The sequence below is a fragment of the Haliotis asinina genome, chromosome 9 (assembly GCF_037392515.1).
Source record: "Haliotis asinina isolate JCU_RB_2024 chromosome 9, JCU_Hal_asi_v2, whole genome shotgun sequence".
Classification (NCBI taxonomy): domain Eukaryota; kingdom Metazoa; phylum Mollusca; class Gastropoda; order Lepetellida; family Haliotidae; genus Haliotis; species Haliotis asinina.
In genome coordinates, this window is record NC_090288.1 from 64,256,532 (window position 1) to 64,266,788 (window position 10,257).

The 10,257-nt window shown below is 40.0% G+C and overlaps 1 protein-coding gene across 1 annotated transcript; it reads left to right on the plus strand.

The window, feature by feature from the left end:
• The first annotated feature begins 8,740 nt into the window (after positions 1–8,740).
• LOC137297390 (uncharacterized) lies at positions 8,741–10,182 on the plus strand. The gene is made up of 2 exons (XM_067829393.1): positions 8,741–8,826; positions 9,549–10,182. Exons 1-2 carry the CDS (start codon positions 8,741–8,743, stop codon positions 10,180–10,182), a joined length of 720 nt encoding a protein of 239 aa, XP_067685494.1.
• Positions 10,183–10,257: the final 75 nt, after the last annotated feature.

Genomic DNA, 10,257 nt, shown 5'->3' on the forward strand with positions numbered 1-10,257 from the left:
AATATCTGATTTATCAGTAAGCAATTGGTTTCCATGTCTAAGATGATGGACACTAGATTTAGTACCTTTACCCTTAATTTTCTGGACCATGTTCCATACCTTGGACATGGGTGTCCGAGAATTTATTTTGGATACATAATTTTGCCAAGATTGGCGTTTGTTCTGTTTAAAAGTACGCCGTGCTTTAGCATTTAAAATTTTAAATTTATTTAAATTATGAACCATAGGATGGCGACGGAAATAATGTTCTGCTTTTTTCCTTGCCTTCCTAGCTTGTTTGCATTCATCACTGAACCATGGTTTCCGTATATGTGGAACTGCAGAGGAATTTGGTATACATTCATCAGCTATGGAGTTCAGTTCATCAGAAAAGCATTTAATAGCATCTGGAACGTCAATAAAAAGTTCAGGTTTAAGTTTTTCAGCACACAGTGTTTCATATAAAGCCCAGTTAGCCTTTTTAAAATTCCGCCTTGATGATGGAGGAACATCAGATGGAGTTACAGATTTTAGTATAGTAGGAAAATGGTCACTTCCACAGAGGTCATCGTGCACTGACCATTCGAATTCATTTAGTAGTTCTGAATTTGTAAGTGACAAGTCGAGAGCAGAATAAGTTCCTGTACCAGGATGTAAATATGTATTGGAGCCATCATTATAAATACATAAATCATTATCTGAACAAAATTCCTCCAGTACTTTACCTTTACCATTAATTGTTGCACTACCCCAGAGTGGGTTGTGTCCATTTAAATCTCCCATAATAATGCAGGGTTTTGGGAGTTGATCATATAGAGCTTGAAGATCGAGTTTGTGAAACGTTGAAGACGGAGAAACATACAGAGAACATAATGTAAACGCAACGTGCAAAGTTAATCGCACTGCAACAGCCTGAAGATTAGTAGTAAGTGTAACTGGGCTATGGATAACGTTCTGTTTAACTAGAATGGAAGACCCTCCAGTGGCCCTGTCACCCTTAGGCGAAAAACAATGGTATGCACTGAACGAACGTAGGTTAAGAACATCTGTCTCTTTCAAATATGTCTCCTGCAGACAAAACGCTGAGGGTGCTAAATCTTGGATTAAAAGTTGTAATTCATGGAAATTATTCCTTAGTCCCCTACAGTTCCATTGTATAATAGGATTATGATAATCTATCGTTTGGGAGGATTTATTGGGGATCTTCCCCGTACCTTTTTGGCGGGCGACAAGCTGTGTGCCCTGGAGCGGACGTTTTCAGTCACGTCCATGTCCTCAAGGGATCCATATTTGTTGTATAAATTGATTTTATTGTCTGACCCTTTGGGTGCTCTACCACTAAGTTTTTTCAAAGAATCTGGCTTTGTACCTTTGCCTTTAGAGAGTTGTTTAGACTTTGTAGGCTGAGATGATGCGTTAAGATCAGAGGATGTTTCACATTGGCTTTGAGATGTACTAGGAACTGATTCTGTTGTTTGGGTCGATATTGCAGGTGAGAATATCAGAGGAGATTCCGTTTTAACCCAGGTCAGGTTTGTCTGACAGCATACAGATGACGTTGTTGTTTTAGCGGTTACTGTTTCTGACGATGTTCTGGTGATAGAAGCATAGCTTTCCTTATGCTCTGAGCTTTGAACTAGCTTTTTAGCTTCCGCAAAACTAACGTTTTGAGTGAATTTTATCCTATTTATCTCCATTTGATGTTTCCAAACAGGACAACTTTTAGAGTAGGAGGAGTGGTCACCCGCACAGTTTGTACATTTTTTAACATTACTGTCACAATCTTCTGTTGTATGTGTCTTTTCGCCACAGTGAGCACATACAACAGACAATGTGCAAGTATTGACGCCATGACCGAACTTTTGACATTTAAAACACCGCAAAGGGTTTGGAATGTACATGTCCACATTGATGTTACAATAACCTGCTTTAAGAGATTTTGGAGCAGTTGGTGAGGAAAAGGAGAACAGGTAAGTATTGGTGTTAGTTACAACATCATTCTTCCGGATTGTGAAACGTTTTACATTGAGTACACCCTGATCTTTCATCTCAGAGATGATGTCAAGCTCTGTCATATCCGCAAACAATCGGTCACGATCTCTGATGATTCCCTTGCTCGTATTGAGTGTTTTATGAGCCGTAACCGTGACTGGAACGCCGACAAACAATTCTGTGTTCATAAGGTTTGTGGCTTGTTGCCTTTTCCCACATTCAACCAACAAAGCACCGGAACGCAAACGTCTAATATTCTTGACATCACCTGCAAGGCCCTGTATACCCTTGGATATGGCAAAAGGGTTCAACTTTAATGGAGTCTTGTCAACAGTTTCAATTACAAGAAATCGTGGCCAGTATTCAATTGACGTGGGCAGTCTTTGATCAGTTTCAATTGGATCAGTGTCTAGTTGTCGTTTGGTTTTTTTAGGAGGGTTTTCATAAGCCATGGTTAATTTCCAATAGTTCGTCATCCGAGCTCCCCACCCACCACGGAGTATCACAAGGACAATGCTAAAAACAAGTGGGTCTCCAACTTGCAGCACCAAGGATACTCGGATGATATACTCCAGCAGAAGAGTTATTAATAACACATCTACCAGATTGGCCCATGAGCCACCGCCTTCTGGCATAAGACTCTAGGCAAAGTGCAAAACATAATACATCAAAATCATAAACATGTTTAGAGACCAATTCTGCCAAGACCAAAAGTAACACATTTTCCAAAAAGATTAGTGTATTGACAAAAACTTAAGTCCATACACAGGGCTTGGCGTGACCAGCCGATTGATAGAATCGGGCCGATTCTACCACCCGTCTAGGTGAAGTAAGGGCCAAAGTGGTGTGTTGGGCAAATGGAACGCAGTTTAAAGCCCATCTGCCCTCAACCACCAGGATCCCGTCCTCCACCGACACGGGACGCAACCCACGGCAAACAGGTTGCCCAATTTAGTCGCCTCTTACGACAAGCAATGGGGTGCTGTGGACACATTCTGTCCCGGGTCCACACGGGACTCAATGTTTGGCAAAATACACAAAACAAGCACAGAATAAAGTTGTTTAAACCATACATTTTACGTGTTCAACTGATAACATAGTAATAACATGGCTCCATCATCATTGCGAACTCTGTATCAATCATTCACCACCAAGTGCTTGTTTTGAATACGTAAGCTATCAACTAAGGTGAGTGAGTTTAGTTCTACACTACAGTAAAAACTCTTTCAGCTATATGACGACGGCGTGTAAGTAATGACTTCTTTGACTGGCATTCTAGAAGCTGAGTAGATGACGGATGAGGATCCATGCACAACGTCTTTATTCTGTGTAGTCGACGTTCCAACATACTTTCTTATGTTGGTGTCAAGCAAGGGATATATGAGAAGTAATTTTGGGAGATATATATATACATGAGATATTTGTGCAATAGAAGAGATAGATGGAAGCTATTGGAAGATGTACATGTCTGTTTTGTTATGTTTAATACTTTGCTGTGATAAAAGGTATAAGGAATCCCCTCAGAACCAGCAAAACATAACACTGACAAGTCTAAAATGTTCAATATTTTTTTATTCACCAGAAAGCCACAATGATTCACAATAGAGGTTTCTTGTACAATGCGAGTGAGTGAAATCTAAAGTAATGCGTCACAAATGTTATATCAACTCACCAAAGTCTTGGTTTGAGAGTGAGAAACATGTATACTGAATGCCACAGAACGAGCAGTCAGGCAGCTGTCATGTATGTCGAACACTGACAAAGACAGGCAGTTCGATTTACTCCAGTTATCTGTGTGTGTGTCCGTGTATCAACACAGCAACCAGCCATATATCTATATATATATATATAAAGTGCTACCTTAAAGTCCTGCCGCTAAAATACTAATAGCACTGAACATTTATGATGCGAAATGTGACCCATAATAGCAATCACTTAAAACTCTAAACATTGTGACCCAATAATAATTATCACTTACTAATACAATTTACAGAAAATACACTCTCATAACAAGATCTTGCCAACAAAAAGCCCTTTCGGCCAGAAAACTTTGTGTTACCCAGAGACCTACGAAAACTCTTGTGAGCCAAACAACAATCATCAGCAAACATTGCTGTCATGTGAGTCATCAACCTTATGTTCATTACGAATGAGTCTTAAGATCAGAATGAACATTCTGCTTGAAATCTTCCATCACATCTAACTGTCTCAAACTGTCAAAATCTGTGTCTTCCCTAGACCCACACCACCTCTCAAACAACGTTTCCTTTTCTCTAGCAAACTCTACAAAAGTCTCACTGTGCCTTTTGTGAACAAGCTTAAGCTTCAGGCAATAACTCATAAGCTTTCAAAAGTGTTCTCTTGACAAGATCATAATCTGAGCTTTGATACATCGACAAGGCTGAATAAGCATCCTGAGCTTTACCCTTCAAAAACAGTTCTTAACGTCATAGGCATCTTGGGGCTTTCAGCAACTTTTTCAAAATGTAGAAGATATTTGTCTACCTCTTTCTCATTAAACGGGGACACCAACCTATCATGCCTTGCAATGTCGAAAGAGTAAGATTTTGAGGGTAGTGAAGGTTTCTTAAGCTCTCTGTCAACTTCCAATTTTCTCAATTCTCTTTCTCTTTATGTTTCTTTCTCCATTTCAAACCTTTCATTTCACGTTGAATTTCAAGTTTCTTCATTTCCAATTGATCTGAACATTCTACTTCAACCTTTTCCAAAACTTCATGTCCAAAAATTCCAACATCAATATGGTGATTCAAAACAATTTTCAAAACCAGAAATTTCCTGATTGCAGGTGTGGCCTTAAGTTTGAAATGTGAAAAAAACATTGCAATAAATCTGATTTGCGAAATTGACTGACTCTCTCAAGTGGCAATACACATATTTCTCAAGTACGAACACCATTTTGCTGGTTTCACAATAAATCTGAAGCAAAATTGCAAAAATGGAAACATATTTCACAATAGGTATCCAATGTCCAATGAATTCTATCTCAGATGAGCCCCCAGTTTTGTTACGGTCAATAATTTGCCGTGACAAAAGGTATGAGAAATCCCCTTTGAACAAGTCAATATTCAATAATATATTGACCAAACAATGAGCAAGTTACAATGAATCAAAATACAGATTTATAGTACAATGCAGTTGAGTTACAAATCTAAGATCATGGTTCACAAATATAAAAAAAATATTAACTCACCAGAGGGCACCCATTCTCTTCCCACAGAGGTTACTTGTCATATCTTCCTACGAACCTCTGTTCTAATACGGCCATATTTCGCGGTACACATAAAATCCCCTAGTGACAAAAAATGGCAGCAGATTTATTTCCCATTTTTGCTGTCCAATCAGAATACGTGTTACATCGAGCTAGATTCAACGTGACAAATGCAAGCAATGTGGAGAAACAAATATGACATGACTGAGTTCTGTCTAGAAGAAACATTTGAGTATCGCGCTCGGCAAGTGGTCCATGTTTTGAAACGATCACTTTTGAAAGAAGGTCTCTGATTGCACTACTAAATCTGATCACCTCCAATCACGAGTCTTGAACACACGCACCATGAAAGTGTCGTATTAGAACAGCGGTTAGGGAGGAAGATATGACAAGTATCCTCTGTGGGAAGAGAATGGAGGCCACATGGCATTTCCAGTAAGAGCAGAGATACTAAAGGGAGCTTGCTTACAGTGAGAGTGGTCAATCTTGAATGCGAGTCAAATTATGTTGACAAACAGACGATGACAGGCAGAGGCACACAACTCCATCATAATTTCGAGTTTAAGCCCGTGTTTGTGCCCGTCAACGCAACAACTGCCAGACACTGCTAGGTACAGCGATGGTAGTGAACATCAGAGAGGATCGTCAGACAAATACAAAACTATGCTATAAAATTCTATCATGAAAAACTTCCAGTAATCAAACATCTGTTGCGAGAATGTATTTTCTGCAATTTGTATTTTTATTGAGTAATAGGCATTATTGGGCCATAATGTTTAGAGTTTTGAGGGATAGTTATTATAGGTCACATTTCGTATCATTGGTAGTAGTGTTTTAGCAGCATGCCTTTGAGTTAGCGCTTTAGAGTTACTTCCCTTTGGTTTGTTTTGACTGGTGGTAAACAAGAGGTCAATCGCGAAGGTTCCGTGCTCCACTGGAATGCTCAAGAATCAGTGACTGTCTATATAAAGTCTGGTTGTTGGTGTTTACGGGACACACACACGGACTTACACTCATGTGCCATCATTCGGCCTACCTACATCTGTCTGCCTCTTCGTCAAACCTGTCCTACATTCAAGATAGCTCCCCGTGAAAGATTTAGTAGAACTGTTTCTCACTGAAAATCAAGACTTTGGTGAGTTGATGTTATATTTGTGACCCATTATTTTAGATTTGACACATTTGTACTCGAAACATCTATTGTGAATCATTGTATCTTGCTCTTTGGTCAGTACATAGTATAGTATATTTTAGACTTGTCAGTGCTGTATTTTGCTGGTTTCTTATACCTTTTGTCACGGCAAATTATTACAGGGGCACTGATGCGGAGCATTTTCCGTGGACTGGTTTAAACTTTTGTCGCTTTGCTCCCGTGAGTACCCGGATGATACCCCAGAATTTGTGACTGGTTCGTGACCTCTGCTGCGCAGTGGGTATGCGCAACTGAGAGTTTAATTGTAGACAGATCAACAAAGGTGAAATCATTTTTACTTCATTACAAATATATTATGAAAACAAATGAAACACTTTGGAGGATCTGCCAGTGGAAGAAATGGTAAGAAACTATTAGGACGGGAAAATAACGAAGCCAATGTACGTCTCTATATTTTGCCTCATAACCCTAATTACTTTATTGTCATATTTGTTTGATTTGAAAATAAAAGAACACACGACCTGCTTATGCTTATAGTAAATTCCTAACATGACTGTACCATTTAAACATTGTATAAACTGTCAATGTGGATCCTATTTCACACACATACGCGATCTAGTGTGTGTTTTCTGTCATACAGATTCTGCTGAATACTACAACAAATAAATTAAAACAAAATGCCAAAAATGAATGCAAAACAGACTAATTTTATAGCAGCAATATCAGACTACAACCTTGTACGGGAATGTATCCATCAATATCTACATAAAAGAACGATATTCTATTCATCTGAAGCTGGTAAATTATCCTGCTCTGTGTTGTGTTTCTTACATCAGTCTAATTTGCGAAAACGTAACACATCGTTTCACGTCTTTCACTTTGGTGAAAACCTGATAAACCTCTCATTGGTCACCCGAGATAGCACACCTGGCAATTAATTGTATGATGTCTGCCATTCTAAGAAATTTAGTTAACTAATAATGAGCAATCAATCAATCAACGCAAGGGTGGTTAATTATTTGAAGGGAGTATGTTGTTTTTACACTCGCACTTTACGACAGGGTGTAGTCAGTATAGATTAGTACATCTACATTGTGATACAGCAACGTTACCTCAGTAGGACAGTTCCCTCATATATTAATATCATGTTTGTTTTCATTGTAGAGAAGGGTTACAAGAGTTATACGTATCCTCCTCATGTGTCATGTTCACTTTTTATATCTTTCTATATTGATGTAAAATGTACACCACAAAATGCGACCGTGCTGTTCCTATTGAAAGCAGTAGTTTTATCCTCATATACATTTATCAGCGACAAGAGTACTTCACACGAGCAGTGCAGGCTTTTGGCGGGAGACGTTGCTGAGACGTCTGCCACCTCTGTGGCAAATGGTGATGCTCCCGAGTCAGAATATTTTTGACTACTGGAACTACCTCTGCAAGAACAGACATGGCACAGCAGTATACGAGTTGTCATTCCTCATACACGTGTTGGTATGTTTTTTATAAAGACGTGCTGGTATGTTTGTTATAACGATGCCTCAACCACCAATGGCCAAGTAGAATGATGTGAGATAATGAGGTAATCAACAGACGACAGAACAATTTTCCTATGACATTAACAGTACAACAGTTATAACTTTTCAGTACATCTACTTTCACATATCAGTTGCTTGACAACATAGCTCTACTTCAAAGTGTACCAATGGGACGTCTATACGATATTAACAGCTTCAGAAGCAGGTTGATAAGGCCAGACACAAAGCTTCGGAACATACCGCTGCGGCATCCCATCTAAGAAGCGCCACATGTATACCACCCTTAACGGAAGAAGTGTCTGGGATTTTATGCAGTCGCGTTGGAAAAGACAGGCATTTTGGTACTGAGAAGACAGTTGATTTGTTAGGGCCACGGTTTGATTAGTGAACTGAAGTGGTACGTCATCAGTGGAACAAAAAACCTTCTCCAAAAACAACTTCTCCGAAATGTGGAGATGGTTTCCGCGGAGATTGTTATTGCGAAGGTGTTATTTTGAAGTTCGTTTAGAAATCCAATGTGGCGACCGGCAAGCCAACTTGGATTCGAAAAGGAAAAACCGTTTTACATCTTCCCCACAACAGTGAACAGTATGTACTAAAGTATATTGACCAAAACTGAAATATATTGCTTATTCTTCTCTCGCATGTTTTATTTAGGGAAACAAGTCGTATGTAAAGAGCAGATCTTGGTACTTTGGGGGTTTAGTCCTATTGGGGATTTGAACTCAAACTTTCATAGTCAGGCACCTAATGTTCTCCACACAAAGAAAACGCCCTAACCCTTGGGGGCGTCTACAAAGTGGAGATCTGGAACTGATGTTTAGAGATGTAGATTGGGCCGTGGGAGACATGGCAATCTGCACGTCGGAGGGATACACGAAGTACGTGGCCAGGATAGTCAAGGCCGTCAGTTGTCAGAGTTCCAGTAGGAAAACGTAGCAGCTACGATCATACCGTTTGTATCGCTGATCTCATTTTATGGCATTATATTTAAGTTGATATATGTTCTAAGAAATAAGTAAATGTTCTTGACATTTGAACTGACCTTCACACGACTGCACTCGAAAAACAAGACTGTCACTTCTGGTGAGTGAGTGAGTGAGTTTGGTTTTACGCCGCACTCAGCAATATTCCAGATATGTGACAGCGGTCTGTAAATAATCGAGTCTGGGCTGATTATGGCATATTCATCATTAGACACTGTGAGTATCGTTATAATGATGTGATTGTGTAGATGAAATGCCACATTAATTAACTATTAGGGGTCACAAACATTTAATCGCTCAGAGGCACAGGGGTTGTATTGCTGAAAATAATACGTCCAGGGTCCTACGAGCGTACAGTCATATTCGTTTACGTAGAAAGACCTTCTCCCGTGTATATGTACGCTTGTACGACCCATGGCGTAATATGCAATACCCCTGTGCTTAGACTTATACACGTACAGACAACCACTAGTATGTCGCCTAAGTTGTTTATCCGCTTCGGAAGAATTGAGTGAGTGAGGGAGTGTATTACGTCATATGAGTCCCCATTTCAACAAACGGTTGCCTCTGGCGTGTGTTGATAGTGGGCTGATTCACTCACTCTCTCACTGTTACATTACCATAGCTTCTTAGTTAATCCAGGCATTTACAACAAGATCTGTTGCTACCAGGACCTACTTCACCGATACAGTTACAACAAGATCTGTTGCTACCAGGACCTACTTCACCAATACAGTTACAACAGGACCTGTTGCTACCAGGACCTACTTCACCGATACAGTTACAACAGGACCTGTTGCTACCAGGACCTACTTCACCGATACAGTTACAACAAGATCTGTTGCTACCAGGACCTACTTCACCAAAACAGTTACAACAAGATCTGTTGCTACCAGGACCTACTTCACCGATACAGTTACAACAAGATCTGTTGCTACCAGGACCTACTTCACCAAAACAGTTACAACAGGACCTGTTGCTACCAGGACCTACTTCACCGATACAGTTACAACAAGATCTGTTGCTACCAGGACCTACTTCACCGACACAGTTACAACAGGACCTGTTGCTACCAGGACCTACTTCACCGATACAGTTACAACAAGATCTGTTGCTACCAGGGACCTACTTCACCGACACAGTTACAACAGGACCTGTTGCTACCAGGACCTACTTCACCGATACAGTTACAACAAGATCTGTTGCTATCAGGACCTACTTCACCAATACAGTTACAAGAGGATCTGTTGCTACCAGGACCTACTTCACCGATACAATCACAAGAGGACCTGCTGCTACCAGTGACATACAACAACATTACACGACAGCACACGCGGGCATAGAGACCTGCCAACAGTTAAATCCGAGATTATTTAGTGC